Source organism: Oncorhynchus gorbuscha, linkage group LG02, assembly GCF_021184085.1.
Source record: "Oncorhynchus gorbuscha isolate QuinsamMale2020 ecotype Even-year linkage group LG02, OgorEven_v1.0, whole genome shotgun sequence".
Taxonomy (NCBI): domain Eukaryota; kingdom Metazoa; phylum Chordata; class Actinopteri; order Salmoniformes; family Salmonidae; genus Oncorhynchus; species Oncorhynchus gorbuscha.
The window spans coordinates 91,546,971-91,568,305 of record NC_060174.1 but is presented as its reverse complement, the minus strand read 5'-3'; the positions used below and the strand labels follow the sequence as shown (position 1 = coordinate 91,568,305).

The 21,335-nt window shown below is 41.3% G+C and overlaps 1 protein-coding gene across 1 annotated transcript; it reads left to right on the top strand.

Annotated features, from left to right (window-relative positions):
- The first annotated feature begins 771 nt into the window (after positions 1-771).
- castor2 (cytosolic arginine sensor for mTORC1 subunit 2) lies at positions 772-17,798 on the top strand. The gene is made up of 9 exons (XM_046327148.1): positions 772-1,173; positions 8,734-8,804; positions 9,984-10,177; positions 12,177-12,309; positions 13,573-13,696; positions 14,029-14,139; positions 15,019-15,101; positions 15,354-15,448; positions 15,578-17,798. The coding sequence occupies exons 1-9, from the start codon at positions 1,058-1,060 to the stop codon at positions 15,641-15,643; spliced, it is 993 nt and encodes a 330-aa protein (XP_046183104.1). The 5' UTR covers positions 772-1,057; the 3' UTR covers positions 15,644-17,798.
- The last annotated feature ends 3,537 nt before the right edge of the window (positions 17,799-21,335 follow it).

The window sequence follows — 21,335 nt, the reverse complement described above, 5'->3', positions numbered from 1 at the left end:
CGAACCTCCACTGAGTGATGCTCTGAGTGGAATCCCATAAATCAGGTTACTTGTTTCTTTGTGTTCAACATTAAACTCTTATCATGCTGCTATCTGCTTTGGGGAGCTGATGAACTTTACATCAAAAGAAAGTGAGTATGGTGATTGAGTTAACAGGGTCCCATTGTTAAAATTGCAAATGTATAATGTGTCAGAGACTGTCAGACATCAAGTGTGCTGTCCCCCCAGTATTGGCTATCAATCAGGCTGCCCTGCAACTCTGATTACTGTAATGAGCCTACTTTAATTTTAAATTGTATTTATGAGGTAAATTAGTCTTCCTTCTTTCAATGCAAACCCATACAAAATATTAACCTTATAAGTAGGCCACCGATAGGACCAAAACCTGTGTGAATAACTGAAAGCAAACAGTTAATGAATTTCAGATGGAGATAGGTAAGTATATAAGACATGTATGGACAGTGGACAGGCCATTAATGTCCTAGCGATGACAGCTTTTGGACATTACGGGCACAGATGTAGTAGGCCTATCTTGCAAGGTTGATTTGTAAGATGTCTGGGGTTTGTCCTCAGACAATTTAATGTATTCCAAATCATGCATATACAAAACAGTGAAACAAAATGCTTAATTTGTCATATTTTGCATTGTCCTTGTATTTGCTCCATGATGGCCCTGCCATGACGCCATAGGAAATGTGAAACTACATGTCCCAACATGCCCGTGTGGCAAAGCAGGTCCTCCCCTTCTTTTGAGTGGCAAGTTGTTTGTTTCACTGTTACCAGCTGCTGGACTATTCCAATCCCTGTCGGAGAGAATACACGGGGACCGACAGTCATTCTCTTCCTCCCCGTTTACCTCATTGTGATTATTTTATTACAACCTGCTTCTATTTTACCTCTCTTTCATTCTTTTCCGAAGTGGATAACTTGTCCTTCTCCTCCCTTGCTTTCTGCTACGTTTCACGGTTTTTATAAGCTATATAGGTGTATTTATTTGTTTTTTATTAGAAACGATATACATTTATGTCTTAGATGTTCCTCAAATGAGAAGACGCAAATGATGGAGTTGCATATTTTAGAACACAGCTTGAAAGTAGCGAGTATAGCAAAAGAGGGCATTCAGATTTGCACTCACGGATTAATCAAACTCGCCTTCTTGCCCTCTAAAACAAGGTAAGTAGCTTTATTTATAATATTTTTTTATTAAATCCGATACAATAAAGAAAATGAATCATTCTAAATATCTTATTGGGCAGTAACGTCATTGCAAACTAATTGCGCGACTAGATACAATGTTGCTGATCGTTGTGGCAAAACTGTCCCATTGTAATTGTCTTCAGCAGTTATGTTTTAGCTTTCAATGAAAATGCATGCTCTGTTTTTGCATGAGTCAATGAGTGCTGACAGTAATTCTTTAAATTCAGTATGTTGTTTTGCATTGTCATTTTTTTCAGCTTTTGTGCTTTTGTAGTCCGGTCAACGTGAAGGGGTGTGTAGGCTACGTGCTTATGCTGCGTTTATGTCCTGTCGGAAACTCGGAAATCTACTTGCTTACTTGTAGAAAGACGATACCAGAGATACTGGATATAATGAGGCTTGTGACTCCGCTCTAACAATGGGATTCGTTTTCCACAGACCGGAACGTCGGCTGTCAAGCTCCCGCCTATTCCTCTCTTTGGTTTGGTGGATACATCTTATTTAAAATATATATATATATATATATATATATCTCGAAGAGGGGTGTTGACATCAACCACCTGTATTCAATGGAGAGTGAGAAGCTATGCTAGCCTCATGAATATGCATAGACCATCTTGAATTTCAACAAGGACTACTCCAATATAGTTTTTTCTCAGTTGTCAAGTGCATCTCACTTATTTTATTTTACCAGGTACATTGGCTGAGAACACATTCTCATTTACAGTAACGACCTGGGGAATAGTTACAGGGGGGATGAATGAGCCAATTGGAAGCAGTACACTCATAAGAACCTAGGCATTACAGCATTTCTATTAGATCAAATAAGCCTTACATATCAAAATGGCAATTCATGTTAATCGTGACTAAATTCAACACTTTCTCCACCCCATACAAAAACTCAGTTGCTTAATAATTAATGATCTGCTTAATGTGTACAGATTATGGGGGTGGAGTCAACCCTCCTGCTTCACCTCTTCTGCCTTGTTCATGAGCTAGTCAGAACTAACAAACTCAAATTTCTGGTTGTAGTTATACTGCTGCGTTCAACAGTTAACATGTCGTACATTTCCTAGTTCCGACAAGCACTTGAACGCGGCATTCCTCTCTGATACCGGAGTTTTCCACTTGGGAAGAAGAATCGACCAATAAAAATATCTACACAAATTACTTCTGTTCATTTTTACTCGGAGGTCCCGAGTTTCCCACATAACGTTAACGCGGCATTGCAGCTATGCGGTGTTGTTTTTTCGTTGTGTGTAGGTGTAAAATTAAACGGGGTGAGGTGGTTGCTTTAAGTCAAACTTGAACTGGCGGCGTGAGGACATTTGTTGTTCGTGATGATGCCGAATATATCATTTGAAATGTTGCAATCATCTTTTGGTTAGCTAGCCATTCTATCTGTTGCTGGAGATGTGAACGCTGGCCCGATGGTTGTGTTTCTGACTACAGCCTTTCTCGGTTTTAAATACATTGAATAGGTTATAATTAGGAGACAACAATAAAGCTGTATATTTTTTCCTCCTGTTAATTTCACCTGGCATGATGAGGATAGGGCAGGTTATCTTCTGTAAACCTATTGCAAAAGTATAACTTACATGATGGAATGCCACTGTAAATGTGCTGTGATACTCTAACCTAAACTTCGTTAGTGCTATTTTCCTCAAGTGATTATTTCCTCAAGATCTATTATTATCACTAAAGTGTTGGCCTCATCTGTGAGAAATGGGCCTACAGGCCAATAATATAACAGTTTTGCATTCCAACAAAGATCTTTGGATCCTCACTTTTACAACTGCACCAGGATACAAGTTGAAGGCATTTATATTTTAGTGACACATTAATGACACATGGGGTTGAAAAGGCCATTCGCTAACCTATGTTTACCAAGCTCTCCTTAAGGCAAATTCTCCTCCACCTTTCAGTGACCTTTTTACATGTGCTGTGGTGACCCTTGAAAAATACTTGAAAAGGAGGCAGAGGTCCACAAAAATGCAGTATAAATTTTGCCTCGCACAGCTTGGTGGCGTAAAACATGCATTTAGGTTCACATTTTGCAGTGGTATGGTAGATACAGCTTTGTCTCGATCTCAAATGAATAGAAAAGATGAGTACCGTGTCATTTCCTGGTTTTAGTCAGTGCTTATCTTTTCCATTCATTTGGTGTGGAAGCATATAGCTGGATCTACACAATCGATGTAGTGGGACGTGGTTTCAACTTGACTACTTTAGAGGTATTATAACGTCTGACAAACTATGATTTGAAGGTGTAATGACCCTTAATGCAGTGTTTAAAAATGAAGATAAAGATACTGATATCCCATATTCTCTCCACGAAGTAAAACAGCAGTTATAGTATAGAAAATAGAAGACAGACAAACTTTTTAAAGATCTTATTTCCTGATGCACAGACAGAAGTGAATTAAAATGGATGCATCTGTCATTAAACATAGCCTGTGGTTTCCCCTTATACCTTGGAAGTGTTTCATTGCTTCCATTGTTGGCAGACAGAGCTGGATGCACCAAGCTGGTCTGTTTTCAGAACATTGTTTGGTCTAAAGTGGGATGAGGAAATCTTTGATCGGCTTCATCTGAGATTTGGGCCTTGTTGCAGCTGTCATTTCATAGCATTACTATCATTTGGGAGTCACTAATAGATTTGCCTGTTGAGATTTTATATTTGCTGTCCCTCCCGTCGCATACAGTACTGATTGTGTCCAATTTCAAGTTAAGTAATGGAAGGTTGTTAATTGCTCATGGGTTTTCTAACAGCCTGAATCAAACTCATTTAGAAGCTCCCTGTGAAGTGCCTTGCATTCATGTAGAATTTACGTCATGCTGACTAAATGTGGATCCAAACAAACACAAGGCACTGGCTTGGAAGCTGCTTGCCACCTAGAATGTTGTTGATGACCTTCTCCCTAAATGTGCTGTCTCACTGTTGACAATCCTGTCTTATTTATTTATATATATATATATACAGTGCCATGAAAAAGTATTTCATTTTCTCTACTTTTGCATGTTTTTGATACTGATTGTTATCAGATCTTGAACCAAAACCTAATATTATATAAAGGGAGCCTGATTAAACAAATAACACAAAATTACATACTTATTTCATTTGTTTAATAAACAAAGTTGCAACACCCAGTGCTCCTGTGTGAAAAAGTAATTGCTCCCTTACACTCAATAACTGGTTGTGCCACCTTTAGCTGCAATGACTCCAACCAAACACTTGTTGTAGTTGTTGATCAGTCTCTCACATTGCTGTGGAGTAATTTTGTCCCACTCTTCCATGCAGAACTGCTAGGCATAATGGGACCCATGTCATCCAAATAGTTGATACTTTGACTGTCCATAGAACATTCATCCAAGAGTTTTGATGATCATTCAGGTGCTGTTTGGCAAACTTGAGTCAACGTTTTGGATGACATGGGTCCCGTTATGCCTGGCAAAAACCAAACACTGCATTTCACAGAAACCTCATACCAACGGTCAAGCGTGGTGGTAGTTTGGGGATGCTTTACAGCTTCAGGACCTGGATGACTTGCCTTAATAGAAAAAACCATGAATGCTACTCTGTATCAGACAATTCTACAAGAGAATGTCAGGCCTTCGTCTGTGAGCTGAAGCGCAGCCTCAAGACAATGATCCAAAACACACAACATGAAAATGTCTAAAAAGCCACACATTTTTAGTTTTGGAATGGCCTAGTTAAAGTCCGGACCTAATCCCAATTGAGATGTTGTGGCAGGACTTGAAACATGCAGTTCATGCTTTAAAACTCCACAAATGTTGCTGAGTTAAAGCAGTTTGGCATGCAAGAGTGGGCCAAAATTCCTCCACAGTGATGTGAGAGACTGATCAACAACTACAGGAAGCATTTTGTAGCAGTCATTGCAGCTCAAGGTGGCACAACCAGTTATTGTGTGTATCATGCTGTCGAGACCGGGCATGCTCGTGCGCCTTCTCGCACATGTTGATTTTGTACATCCACACCAGATGCAATCTAGATACGCAGGTTGAAATATCAAAACGAACTCTGAACCAACAATGTTAATTTGGGGACAGGTCAAAACACAAGAAACATTCATGAACATTTAGCTAGCTTGCTGTTGCTAACTAATTTGCCCAGGGATATAAACATTGGGTTGTTATTTTACCTGAAATGCACAAGATCCTTTTTTTCTGGATCTTTGTGGAATTTTGACCCATTTTGAGTCACACAAAATCGTGTGTTCTCTACTCCAACAAGGGGAAACTAATCGTTTCTAGTAATCTCCCCTCCTTCAGTAATAGTGGACTTTATATGTCAGTTGGCAACCAACTTTAAGGTGCATTACCACCACTTACTGGAGTCTGGACATCAGTTCATTTTTCAATCACCCACGTGGGTATATGCTCCCAAAAACCAATGAGGAGAGGCGGGACTTGCAGAGCACCACGCATCAAAAATAGAGCCAAGTTCTATTTTAACACCTGGCTACGCAGATTTGTGAGCAGATTAGATTAAATGATTGAATAACATGTATGTGTACATTTATTTTGCAATGCTCGCGTACACAACGCAAGCGATGTGGTCAGCATGTAAGGGGGCAATTACTTTTTCACACAGGGGAATTGGGTGTTACATAGCTTTGTTAATTAAATAAATAAAAAAGTATACATTTTTTTTTCTATTTGTAAACACCGGTTCCTTTTATCAAATATTAGTTTTCGGTTAAAGATCTGAAAAACATTCAGTATACGCACAATTGGCCTAGCGTCGTCCGGGTTAGGGAGGGCTTGGCTGGTAGGGATACCCTTGTCTCATCGCGCACCAGCGACTCCTGTGTCAGGCCGGGAGCAGTGCGCACTAACCAAGGTTGCCAGGTGCACGGTGTTTCCTCTGACACATTGGTGCGGCTGGCTTCCGGGTTGGATACGTGTTAAGAAGCAGTGCGGCTTGGTTGGGTTGTGTATTGGAGGACGCATGACTTTCAACCTTCGTCTCTCCCGAGCCCGTACGGGAGTTGTAGCGATGAGACAAGATAGTAGCTACTGAAAACAATTCGTTACCACGAAATTGGGGACAAAAAGGGGTAAAAAATTAATTTAAAAAAACTACAAAAAACAAAAAAAATAGAGAATCAGAAAGGGGGAAAACTTTTTCACCACACCAAAAGAGATTTAGATGATATTTAGCAAAAATAATTTGATATGAAAATCCAGTAACTGAATCTCAGAAGGTATGTTGGTCTATGGCAAAACATATCCTGATGTCTCCAAAAGAGACATGGTAAAGTTTGTAGTACTTTACCGTAACATGTTCATTCCAGCCTTGGGTAAGTTACGTAATTGAGACTTCGATTTTTCACTTTAAAATATGCTAAACAAAAACCATTGATTTGAAAGTTGAATAAACCAACAACTCTATGCATAATGAATACATTGAACAATTTACAGTAAAAACATCATAAAAATAACTGACTGGATAGGCCAAAGTTTGGTAACAGAATTGCAGTAAAATCTCCCTCAGTTTTATTTTGTTACCGAGCTTTGTATCTGCACAGTTCTTCCAGTATGTCTTTTGGTAAAATGTTCAGTATAAATTGTTAAAATTATTCCTTGTGCATATAGTTGTATGATTCGTTAAACTTTTAAATCAATGGCTTTTGTTACGCATACATTTTTAAGTGGGAAATCTGAGTCTCATTGCAATTCCATTATCGTGGAATCTCCATAAGGTAGGTTGTTTCTGAGGGAGCTTGTACTGTGAGAGCATTTGCTTGAAAAGCGCAATGAGATAGACAAACTTCAAAATGGCACTCTCTAAAGTCTACCGTTAGCTCAGCATCCTTTCATCATCTCAAAACCTTCAATTGAAAACACAAATCCCATAGTGGTAAAGCGCCAAGTCAATACTGAAGGTGAATCTAATCTGAAGTCTCCTTTAATGGCAGTGAGGCACCCATTTTCCATGCATATGTATTAGTAATGCTCTCCACCATGCCAACCCAAGGACACTTGAGATGATATGACACAACAACAGGAGAGGTTTGGGAGTGGGACAAGTAGGCCAGTCGAGTATTTAGGAGATGACGCACGCCACCATCATCAAATAAATGACTCATGCCACCAGACTCGCTGCTTTCCACAATCAACAAGTATCATGATACCCATTGATTGAGAGGTTTGGGTGGATCGGACAAACATTGCTCTTCTCTCCCAGAATCGTGAGCTGGTTCAGGTTTTATGATTGTCACAATAGTCTGCAGCAGGTGCTTGCAGTCTCAACTCAAGATCCATCTATTTTATTTGGGCATGTTTGCATAGGGGCATTTATATCAAAGAAACCATATACTCAAAAAACTGAAGGCCCCTTACACTTCAGTGTGATGCAAAATGCATAGCACATAAAATTAAAAAGGTATTATTCATCCTAATCAGACAGGTTTTTACCCGGATGATACATTGGAGACAATATAAGACAAGTACTGGAAACAATAGAACATTATGACAAATCTGGGAAACAGGGCCTGGGTATGTTGGCTTTGATGTTAACGCCCACAGACTGACCTGACTGAACCAAATCTGAACCTATCATAAACATATGTTTCACAAGTTTGGCTAGCACAGTACACTACAATACAGTGAGTAGAGTACTGTACTTGGCCGTACTGAACTATGCCTTACTGAACTCTACTGTACTGTAATACCCCACTCTGCTATGCTGTGTTGTACTGTACTTTGCTCTGCTGCACTGTGATGTCCAAACTTGTGAAACATGAGGAGAATGACATTCATATCCATAATTTAGCTTTTCTGTGAGGTACAGATCAGGGACCAATGTTGTAATTCCGTTACCGTAATTCTGTTATCGGGTGTAAATCCACCACTTACTGTAGTTCAACAGCCAAAATAATAATTTTTTTCAAACTCAAGGTATCAAAGCTGACACCCCATTCTTTCTGCAGATATATTTGAATCTTAATTCAGAGCAGATATTTAAAAGTTTTGGGAAAATGTGGTCGCATAAAAACCTGAGGGAGATTTTACCATAATTCCATTACCAAAGTTTGCATCTGCACAGTCATTCAGCTAAATTGTTAAAAATAGTCCTTGTGCATAGAGTTGAATAACTTTGAAATCAATGGTTTTTGTTTGGCATACATTTAAAGAGAACAAACTGAGTCGAACTGTAATTGAGTTACAGTGGAATTGCCGCTAGATGGATGCATGGAGTGAAAATATTCAAAAACATCTCTGGTTTTGCAATTCCTGTGGCAATGAGGTTTGCACAACTGTATGGAGCTCCTATGACCCATTACTGATGGATGAAATGAAAGAGATAGCTGGGCTTACTTCGATCTGAACAAAACCATGGTGTCTTTCTATGTTGTCTCGATGACCTGATGGGCTTCAAATATAGTCCATCATTATGTCATTAAATATGGTGATAAAGAAGATATTCAGACTTGTGATCAAACAGATTGGCTGCGCTGAGTGTATGGATGTGTTGCTTATTCAAAATGAAACCTCCTTTATCGTTTCCAGATGCAAGTTTTTCAGTTTGACGGAAACTCCGGAGGATTATACCATTATCGTCGATGAGGAAGGCTTCAAAGGTGGGTTTTGTGTTCGATACCTCTGGATCTTTACCAGGATGGTAAATCGGGAAAACATGTGTAGCCCTATGATTTTCGGGCAGTGCTATCCAGAATCCTTGGGACATCCCTACCCTAACCGTTACCAATTGTACATTTTAACATCCCAGGGATCCCAGACAGTAAGGGCCTATGCTTTCTTTAATTCCTCATATCTTGACTCGATGCCAATGTTCGACTACATATTGCTACATCAGTACTGCCCGCTGTGACATTATGGGTTTTTACATTTTTAATTGAACCTTTATTTAACTTGGCAAGTCAGTTAACAATAAATTCTTATATACAATGACTGCCTGGGAACAGTGTTCAAGGGCAGAACGACAGATTTTTACCTTCTCATCTCGGGGATTCGATCTAGCATTCTTTCGGTTACTGACCCAACGCTCTAACTGCTAGGCTACCTGCCGCCCCGGTTAACAGAGGCCAAGCTGTCACTGGCTTGGTTTTGTGGTTGAGTGATGAAGCCATGTCATTATAGACTGGTTTCCAGGGTGACCCTCGTTGGTCACCATGGATACTAGAAGCTCTGTGTTGTGAAACAGGTGCAGGTATTCTACTGTAGGTAGATTGGCTGGAAGTTTATATTGTGCTCATCTGTTGTATGTATGTACTTTCATTTGCTGCGTTGAGGCTTCAAGTACTTGTTGTTTGGTTTTGTTTTCGTGCCAGTGCATGAAAATGGCCGCACACACATTTAGCTCTATATTGAGACTGTTAAAACAAGTCTGAGATTGTTGGCATGGCTTTCGCTTATGATTTATAAGCTAATTTACGAACCACAATGAAGACCCTCTTGAAGGCGACTTGTTTAACGAAGTTATTATTATTTTTTATGATGAAATAAGCATGGTCAGTCTAGTGATATTTCATTGTTCTTAGCAGTGGAGTCAGACCTTTTTCCAAGTCAGACCCCTCTCATATTAATGGCACCCATGCTTGACAATGCCTCATCCAGCTCATCAGTGGAGGAGAATGTCAAACAATCATCCGTAAAATAAGAGACACTGAGAGTCCGGTGATGCCGTTAGCGTCTCATTTATCGCTAAGGGGACTGCTGACAGACAGACACATCCATCTGGGACCACACTAATTCCACACTTACTAGGCCCCACTAATATTTTTCTTGTTCCCTTTCAGAACTGCCCGAGTCGGAGCACCTTAGTGTCGCCGAGGCCACGTGGTTGGCTCTCAACGTGGTGTCGGGGGGCGGGAGCGCCACCAACTCTCAACCAATCGGAGTCACCAAAATAGCCAAGTCTGTCATTGCCCCCCTGGCAGACCACAACATTTCTGTGTTTATGCTGTCTACCTATCAGACTGACTTTATCTTGGTGAGTGCTGTTCCACTACAGACCCATCTTAAGCGTAATTTATAACCTATCTAGTATGCAACTCAGGAACTACTAATATCTAGTCAAAATGGTGATCCATTGTAGATGTAGGCAGCCCCTCAATTACAAACTTGACTCGAGTACCCAGGATTGCCGTTTGCGTTCTTGCATTGCGTACATACTGTATAAATTAGGCTTTTGAAGTGTTGTTGCATGCCTTCCTCAACTTCCCAAGGAACACATGCAAGATATCAGCTGCCAAATTGGCCATTGTTATGAGCACCTTGTAGCGGCTCCCTTCTCCCTTCACATGTTATTGATACTCACATTTAGTTTGAGGACCTATTTGTCAGCTGAGCTGCTTATGCCTGTAAGTATTACTGAACATAGTCATTAGCCTTACCTATTATGTTACCAGTGGTATGAAGGTAGCCTACTCTTAAATATACCTGTATATAATTGGAAATTGCTTACGGAACAGGACATTTTAATCAAGTATGCCCTCATTTGTACTTACTTGTGGCCTGTGAGTGTTTTTCCATTTTGCTCAACATGAAAAGACAGCAGCGGATCTACAGTACCACCCTGGGCAGCACTTTTGCTTTGAGAAGGATCTTTTCATTTGGTCGAAGTTGGTTAATCACACCAGTTCTTTCTCATGCCAGGCCTTTTTGGCTATAGGGAGTATTTGTATTACCCTGCTACTAAAAGGGGGTGGGACACACACACACACACGCACACGCACACGCACACGCACACACACACAAGGTCTGCTGAATAACCGGTGCCTGTGTATGGAAATAATTGTTAACAAAAATGGAGATGTTGATAATCTGGCAGTAGTTATGTAAAGAGGATCAGCCTCAGCTCAGTCTCTTGCTGGAATTCCCGGTAACATTCATGGCCACTGTTCTCACTCCACGCCAGCTGCTTCCAACCACGGCCTAATCACTGTCTGTAAAGAATTGGAGGAAACAACTTGCGTCTCTCTCATCTGTCTCTCTCTTTCTCTCTGCCTAATGTCTGTCTCAATCATGTCCCTCTCTCGCTTTGCCTCAATCTCTCTGTCTGTTTGGCTTGTCACTCTTTCTCTCCGTTTCTATCCTGCATTTCATTCAGATTACTTTTTTATTTTTTATTCTGGTGTTGTATTATGATTATTTGCATTACATAAACAGTGGTCATTTAGAGGTAGGGAGCCTTAAGTAACCTGACTTTGTCTGACTCAACCAGCCTAGAGGAGTTAAGAGGCCAGCTTCTCACAGGAGGCTTCGCATTTTGTTTACATCCTCAATGCAACTCAAATAAGGGTTTAGTCAGGGGGAGAGGAGATGGATGAGTTTCTGTCAGGATCCGGCAGAACAGTCCCCGTGGGGATGGAATCAGTCCATCATGTCCAAATGTACAGTTCTTCAGGGAAGGAGGCACAGAGTCCAGTCGGGGAGAGCACAATTTTGGGGGAATGGACACACAGTAGCTTTGCATTAGGCCCATATAATGGAGACCTCTTTGGGGCATTCCATTTCACGTTGAAATTGTATTTTAAAGCAGAAGACAGTCTCCAGCTTTTTAGCATTGCATTCCTTTGGGAGGTTGGTTTCCCAAGCCTTTTGCAAGTCAGATATACCTGCTTGGAATGCTTGATTAACATTTTCTGTACCCACAGGCCTCTCTCTTTAGTTACCCTTGAAGTGTTCCGATAAGCAAAATGCAGAAGCTCTGAGTTCTTTTGAAATTTCACTGAATAGTTTTCTATTGTGACTGTGTAGTTTATTTCCCCTGATAAGTGCAGTTTCAAATTGTGTTTGAAGTGCAAATATGAGTTACTTTCTGACGTATTAGAATCAGCCAGTTGGAAAGACCGTCCTCACCTGCTGTTCAAATGCTATTTCACGTTTCTATAAAACTTTTTGGGGTTTTCCCTGTTGTAACAAGTTTGTGTTTTGCTTTGGTTGAGGGTGAGTTGTTGATGGCGTAGTGGTTGTGTTGTGTTCATCAGGTTCGAGAGCGGGACCTGCCCATGGTCATGCACACCCTGTCTTCTGAGTTCACCCTGCTGAGGGTGATCAATGGAGAGACCGTGGCCGCCAACAGCCTGGGAGTCACCAACGGCTTTGTCAAGCCTAAACTCGGTAGGCCATGAGTGTCAAACTCATTCCATGGAGGACCTAGTGTCTGCAGGTTTCTGTTTTTTCCATTCAATTAAGCCCTAGACAACCAGGTGAGGGGAGTTCCTTACTAATCAGTGACCTTAATTCATCAATCAAGTACAAGGAGGAGCAAAAACCTGCAGACACTCGGCCCTCCGTGGAATGAGTTTGACACTTGTGGTAGGCACACAATACTTTTATTCCCCTTTTTTGTGGACACAAACTTTACTGTGCTGGCTCGGTTATTTACTTTTCACATTTCCTTTCCTGTACAGTGTGAGCCCCTATGGGACATGTGTAACCAGGCCAGCACATCTCGACTCAGTAGTCTGAAAATGCTATTGGATTTAGATACAGTAACGCACACTCTGTTTCAGGTTATGCATTGGGATTTCTGTGATACAAATGGAAATGCATTTCATCCCCTGAATGAGAATATTGCAGAGACTCCGTGATATGAATGAGAATATTGCAGAGACTCCCTGATATGAATGAGAATATTGCAGAGACTCCCTGATATGAATGAGAATATTGCAGGGACTCCCTGATATGAATGAGAATATTGCAGAGAGAGACTCCCTGATATGAATGAGAATATTGCAGAGAGAGACTCCCTGATATGAATGAGAATATTGCAGAGAGAGACTCCCTGATATGAATGAGAATATTGCAGAGACTCCCTGATATGAATGAGAATATTGCAGAGACTCCCTGATATGAATGAGAATATTGCAGAGACTCCCTGATATGAATTGGCTGTTTTGTTGCAGCCTGTCAAACCTTGAATTGAACAATCCATCTTTGGTAAGAGTATGTCAATCCAGCACTCGCTGTCAAGGTTCTTCCCCAGAAGAGAACCTGAGAACACAGTCTGATATGGCAGGCAGAACAGCAAGGGCCAGCCCCAGGCATAAGCGACATAAGCGGTCACTTAGGGCCCTCGGCCACTAAGCCCATGGGCTGATTTTACATTTGTCATTTAGCAGACACTCTTATCCAGAGCGACTTACAGAAGTCAGTGCGTACATTTTCGTTCTGGTCCCCCATGGGAATCTCATGACCCTGGTGTTGCAAGCGCCATGCTCTACCAACTGAGCCACACGGGACTACATTTTGTTGTCGGGATTTGTAAATCTCTTTAGGTGACATATTTGATGGGTAGTATGAATCAAAATAACATTTATTAGCATATTTGTTCACAACTGCCAGTATCATGTTAATAAAAACATGTTTTTGCTCTCTCAGTGCCCCGTCCCATCATCCACCCTCTTTCCAGCCCCAGTAACATGTTCTGTGTGACCAGCCTGGACCCGGACACACTGCCCTCGGTGGCCACCCTGCTCATGGACGTCATGTTCTACTCAGGCGGGTAAGAACCCATTCCTAAGCACTCCTGTTTTACATAAGGCTGTCACCAGAGGCCATCTGCTGTCTCTTTTTAAGAGACTATCATACACACACACTGCCACAAGAACACTTAGCTGTTCCGTTCAGACCATTTGTTTTAGGAAGTCTAGAACCTGGAAGAGGGTTAGACTTAAGCAAGGGCTGTCATAGGATGGTTATGCTGCTGTTATGATTAGACTTTAAAGGTATAGAAAGGTTTGACTAGCAGACCACTCGGTGACCAGGTTGGAATGGACAGGACCGACTGTAGTTGAAAGATTGGACACACTTGAATCTCAGTACTTTCTATTCCAGCATGAAGGAGCCCGGGGCGTCTAGCGAGGACTCTGGTCACATCCGCTTCTTCTCCTTCTCTCTGATTGAGGGCTACATCTCTCTGGTCATGGATGAGCAGACCACACCACGGTGGGTGCTCTCCTGTGGTCCCGCCATTTAGAGAAAGAAAACACATGGTTATGGTGTCTATCACCATCAGAAAGGCACAACTGCTGTCAATTTGCTGTTTCGAGTCATTTGTGGACAACTTGTTTGCTGCTGGGTTGTTAGGAAACAAACATAGAAGATCATAGAAAGTTTATTTGTAAAGAAGTTAACGTAGAGTTGACAGCTGTTACAGGTGTCACTTGTGTAGTAACCCGAACAGCTGCATTACTAATCACGTGGATTGAACTAAAGGATTACAGTACCACTACATTAGTAGCTATTTTATCATGGACTTGTCCTACATTGGTGAGGTATCCCTTATATGGGTCAGTTTTGTCTCCAAGCTAAGAAGGGGGACAATATGTGAACCAAGATTTTAGTACTTCCGAAGTAATGTATTTTTCACCATAGCATGTAGGACAGGGATGATCAACTAGATAAATAATTTGTAGACTGCAAATTGACCGCAAGAAGCCCAAACAGATATAATATTTGAATTAAACCTAATTTCAAACCTTGCTTATATTTATCTACGATCTCATCTATCTCTCTATTATGCGTGGGAATACTTCAACAGATTTTTCCTAAATTAAAAACACTTGTAACTAATTTCCTGGTGTTTTTAGTATTTTATGTCAAACAAAAATTCCATCCACCAGTTGGGGAAGCCTGATGTAGGGCAACCACTGGCCTACAATCTGAGTTTGACCAAATCGCTGAATTTAACACAAAAGACAAAAAGATGTATTCACTGTTTTCTGAAATCTTTGAATACGTGTGATGTGAGAGGTACATGAAATAATATCTTTAAATGTTACTTGAATGAATGTGTGTATTCATTTTCTAATTTATTCAAACCAGGTTTCCAAACAATGTCCTCTTCACTAGTGCTTCAGGGGAGCTTTGGAAAATGGTTCGCATTGGAGGACAGCCTTTAGGATTTGGTAAGTAAGACCGTTGTGGTTCTCTCTGTTTGGTTTCCACAGATCTCCCACATGTTAGTCAGATATCTGCAGAGTGCACATCACCAAGAGACACTGTTTGATGCAAGTGTAATTTGGCTAAGATTAGTAAAAACAAACTGTGATGCCAATACGAATATTACTGAATACATTAAACACCCAGATACGTCCTGTGTCTAAAATAATTCTGATATTCGTGGATATCTGTTCTTTATTATCATTGCCTTGTGTCAGACGAGTGCGGTATTGTGGCTCAAATATCGGAACCCCTGGCGACTGCTGACATTCCAGCTTATTACATCAGTACCTTCAAGTTTGACCATGCCCTGGTGAGTGATGGTTTACAACTCTACACCCTCTCTGTATCGCTCTCTCTGTTTGTATGGTAAATTGTAGGGGTCAGTTTTAACTGGAGCTTTTGGAATAAAGACTTAACCCTGCCCTCCTATCCCTTATAGGTCCCAGAAGAAAACATCCAGAGTGTGATTGGAGCTTTGAGGACCAATGAGAGCGCAGGACAGTGAATGGGAGATGGGAAGAGACAGTGGAACTAGGGAGCCCTGTGCCCTCACACCCACACGTTGTTTTATCATGTCGAACTCATTTTTTTTAAAGTGCCAAGAGCGTATCAGTGGACTGCTGTGGGGGGTGATTCTGGGAACAGGGTAATGTAACGCTTGGGTGGTGTAGATGGGGTACAGGGGAAGGACGGTGTGTGTGTGTAGGGATGCATTTGTTCAGCGATCAGCAACGTGCCCCTCCTACGTGCCAACTACGCAATCCTACCCACCACATCACCCCCTTGACCATCCACTCTTACCCCAAACATCCACTTCTTTGGGGACCCAAAGCTAGGGTAACTGCAGTGTTTTTTATTTTATTTTCTCTCTCTCTCCTTTTTCTTTCTCCTCTCCCTCCCCTCACACCATTTCACCATGTCAACGCGGCCTACTAAGTTTGGGCCTATCTCTTCGACACCAGCCCGGTATGCTGCGACCCGGCCGTCACCTCCTTTTACTTTGGCACCTACGCGGCCAATGACAGCCTATACTGGTGCTTTAGTATACCACACTTTCCTTCCTAACTTTGCATTGTTTCTTCCCATAACAACCATACTGTATTGGTCACCAGTTCTCCCCATAACAACCATACTGTATTAGTTACCAGTCCTCCCCATAACAACCATACTGTATTAGTTACCAGTTCTCCCCATAACAACCATACTGTATTAGTTACCAGTTCTCCCCATAACAACCATACTGTATTAGTCACCAGTTCTCCCCATAACAACCATACTGTATTAGTTACCAGTTCTCCCCATAACAACCATACTGTATTAGTTACCAGTCCTCCCCATAACAACCATACTGTATTAGTTACCAGTTCTCCCCATAACAACCATACTGTATTAGTCACCAGTTCTCCCCATAACAACCATACTGTATTAGTTACCAGTCCTCCCCATAACAACCATACTGTATTAGTTACCAGTTCTCCCCATAACAACCATACTGTATTAGTTACCAGTCCTCCCCATAACAACCATACTGTATTAGTTACCAGTCCTCCCCATAACAACCATACTGTATTAGTTACCAGTTCTCCCCATAACAACCATACTGTATTAGTCACCAGTTCTCCCCATAACAACCATACTGTATTAGTTACCAGTCCTCCCCTTATGGAAAGAGAATGTTCTCTACAAACAATTATCAAGATTTCCATTATTCTTATTATTTATTTTTCTCAGTGCCAAGTCGTTTTCAAGACCAATGCCTTGTCTAACTCTCAGTGTGTTTGACCTTGAAGGTGACATTTCTGAGTTGTCGTTGGTAATGACACAACATAGTGTGGTTTTGTTTTTACAAGTTATTGAATAAGCTTTTAATGTCAAGTCCTGATGAAATTCTCACTATGGAAACTCTTCTTAAAGTAATCCATTTCGGGGCTAGAATTCTCATTGAAATGCCATTTAGCTGAAGGCTAGCGAATAGATTGCAGGGACTGGGGCAAGATGTCAATGGTCCTAAACTCTGGTGACCTGGAAAGCAGATCAGATTTGTCAGATGGGAAAATGAAAGATTCTGATGTTGAGTGTTTAAATTACATTTACTGACAAATCACAGAGCCACTGTTATGTAGGACATATCATATAAACAACATTCTAGTTGGCTATATACAAGCCAGTTTTCATGTAGTATCGGTCGTTTTGGGAGAAGTAGGTTATCGTTTTGCATCAAGTGCCACACCATGCCTGACACTAAACCAGCCCTTTACCACAAACTAGTAGAATAAGGAAAAGTGGTGGGAAAATGTTGGTTGGGTTGTGGATCATTGAACCAGCCCTGCAACCCTGGTCAGTTTAGGCCTTCAGCTCACCTCCCCCTCCCTCCTACCTCGCCCCTGCCCCCCCTCACCCCAGTCTGCACTTTAATACAGGTCCATCCTGCTGTACTGATGTGAAAACGGGGAAGACTATTTTACCCTTGAAGGATTCTCTTGAGAAGGTGAGACTATATTGGTCTTAATGCGTTGGTGTTTGTTTTTTGTTTGTCTGCACCAAGAAAAAGCTTGCTTCGTCAGTTAGCTTTGATTAGCAGAAACCATGTAGCTATTAATCAGTGTTAAAAACATAAAAGGGTGATGTAAAAAAATAAATAAAAAATGGTTTTGTTTTCATGTTCTAGTGTTTGGTTTCTCAAGGCCTTCCTGTCATTTGTACTGGTTTTTGTTTTGTCTTCATTTCCAACATTGGTCCCCCAGACCCATTGCGTATTCAAATTTCATCAAAAATCAAATCAAATTGTATGTCACATACACATGGTTAGCAGATGTTAATGCGAGTGTAGCGAAATGCTTGTGCTTCTAGTTCCGACAATGCAGTAATAACCAACAAGTAATCTAACTAACAATTCCAAAACTACTGTCTTATACACAGTACATAAGGATACATGAATGAGTGATGGTACAGAGCAGCATAGGCAAGATACAGTAGATGGTATCGAGTACAGTATATACATATGAGATAAGTATGTAAACAAAGTGGCATAGTTAAAGTGGCTAGTGATACATGTATTACATAAGGATGCAGTCGATGATATAGAGTACAGTATATACGTATGCATATGAGATGAATAATGTAGGGTAAGTAACATTATATAAGGTAGCATTGTTTAAAGTGGCTAGTGATATATTTACATCATTTCCCATCAATTCCCATTATTAAAGTGGCTGGAGTTGTGTCAGTGTGTTGGCAGCAGCCACTCAATGCTAGTGGTGGCTGTTTAACAGTTTGATGGCCAATTTGTAAGTCGCTCTGGATAAGAGCGTCTGCTAAATGACTTAAATGAAATGAAAATGGCCTTGAGACAGAAGCTGTTTCTCAGTCTCTCGGTCCCAGCTTTGATGCACCTGTACTGACCTCGCCTTCTGGATGATAGCGGGGTGAACAGGCAGTGGCTCGGGTGGTTGATGTCCTTGATCTTTATGGCCTTCCTGTAACATCGGGTGGTGTAGGTGTCCTGGAGGGTAGGTAGTTTGCCCCCGGTGATGCGTTGTGCAGACCTCACTACCCTCTGGAGAGCCTTACGGTTGAGGGCGGAGCAGTTGCCGTACCAGGCGGTGATACAGCCCGCCAGGATGCTCTCGATTGTGCATCTGTAGAAGTTTCTGAGTGCTTTTGGTGACAAGCTGAATTTCTTCAGCCTCCTGAGGTTGAAGAGGCGCTGCTGCGCCTTCTTCACGATGCTGTCTGTGTGAGTGGACCAATTCAGTTTGTCTGTGATGTGTATGCCGAGGAACTTAAAACTTGCTACCCTCTCCACTACTGTTCCATCGATGTGGATAGGGGGGTGTTCCCTCTGATGTTTCCTGAAGTCCACGATCATCTCCTTTGTTTTGTTGACGTTGAGTGTGAGGTTATTTTCCTGACACCACACTCCGAGGGCCCTCACCTCCTCCCTGTAGGCCGTCTCGTCGTCGTTGTTGGTAATCAAGCCTACCACTGTTGTGTCGTCCGCAAACTTGATGATTGAGTTGGAGGCGTGCGTGGCCACGCAGTCGTGGGTGAACAGGGAGTACAGGAGAGGGCTCAGAACGCACCCTTGTGGGGCCCCAGTGTTGAGGATCAGCGGGGAGGAGATGTTGTTGCCTACCCTCACCAGTACCCAGTTGCACAGGGCGGGGTCGAGACCCAGGGTCTCGAGCTTGATGACGAGCTTGGAGGTTACTATGGTGTTGAATGCCGAGCTGTTGTCGATGAACAGCATTCTCACATAGGTATTCCTCTTGTCCAGATGGGTTATACTTAATATAATGGATTCTGAAAGGAACTTGCAGGTTTCAGCAATAATGTGATTTTTATATTCAAATCATTGGTTGATTTACATTGATTCAGTATGTGATGGGCTGGAATGTAAACTCCTATGCATGGGGTCTTGGGGGACTGCTGTTGGAGCCCTTGTATTGCTAGATGCTGTACCAAACTCTCTATTGGCTTTTTAGTCCAGCATTTTTTTTTTAAATTCTTTGGCAGGGCTAGGTTTCCCACTTCAATGCACCCCGCTTATAAAGAATCAAAAGTGATAGATTGAAGTGGTCAAACTGTGGGACATAATCATTCCTATTACTTACCTTGCTTTTCAAGAATCAATCATTTTTAAGAATGAAAGCAGCCAAGGCAGATGAGTCTTAAAATAACACTATGTGATGGAGAAAAATGCAACAGTGGATTTTTACTTTGTCGCCCTATAAACAGACAAGATGGGATTCAAACACACCACAATGTGCCGACATCGCACTGCACTTGAAATCGGCGACGGCTTTATCTATCCCTTCCATGCCGACGCATTTGTTAGCTTTAGCTTCTAAGATTTGTCTGCCATTTTAAAATGTTCTCGCTAATCATACTAATTTGCAAAAAAAGTTTTCTACAGGTGGGAGAAAATATTCTGTAGTCATGATCAACCATACCCCTCACTACACTTGTCTTTTAAAGACAATTTCCCTTAAATCAAGTGCAGTGCGACCACTGCACATTGCGGTTTGTTTGAATCCTGGCCCAAACACTTACATTTTACCTCTTTGTTGAAGGCGTCTTGCAGTGCAATAACATTGTGGTCTGACATTGGTATTACAAATAAAGCTTGTATTCTATACTTGAGAAGTGCAACTAAACATCCATATCACAGTCACACCTTCTATTCTTGGTCGTTTTAACCCAGGTGTCTGCAATAACCAAGGTCTCAATTGAATCCGTATTGCGTAAAATCCGCATAATAGCGCAATTTGAAATTTAAAGGCAATGTTCCTGCTATCAAGGTAAATGTTGGCTAATTCAGAAATGACCTTTTTTAAAGTTCAACATCTGAGGTACGGATTGAATCTAGCTCCAAATCACTTAATCCAAGTATTGACACCTAGATTGATCGCTGTCCTCACCATTGCTGCAAATAGGAACAGCTGATAATTCATTCTCAAGAAAAGTCACAGAAGAATGGTCTCTATTATTTAACATGTACAAACAAACTAGAGAACACACAGGTCCTTCTGACTTGCAGTGGGAGGCTAACTATACAACGCCATTACCTTTTTACTGCTTAAACACATAGGTGGAGGAGGTGCATTGTTAGAGGGCGCGTTCAGCAGCAGTGTCCTATTTGGCACGCTTATTGACCTTTTCTATTTGCCGTAGAGGTCAGGCAAGTAGTGCAGCCATTGATGGAGCAGGCAATCATGCGGATAAGGGCCTGGAAGGTGGCAGATAATAATGGTGACCCAAGGTTCTGTCTTCACAAACAGTGGTGATTTGAGTAACCAGAAATGGAGTAGTTTGTCTCTTTCCCTTTCAAGACAATTTTATACATATATAATATATACATGGGCTCTGTTTTAGTTTGAAACTATTTAGTGCAATTCGGTTTGATTAGAGACTGAATAGAATAGGATGCAATACCATTTGTTGCATAAACATTAATTTTCTATTCTTAAATTAAAATCTGCTGATGTGTTTATATGTACTATTTAGTCATGTTGGTCTACCAGAATGTATCCTCTGTTTTTATCCCCCAGACTTTGGTTCTGCAATGACAATCACCCACTAATTAACTTGTCATTTTTACAGATTAAGTGTTTGAGCTGAAATGTAATATTTGCTTCCAAATTAGCTATGCCATACAGTACCAGTCAAGTTGACACATCTACTCATTACAGTTTTTA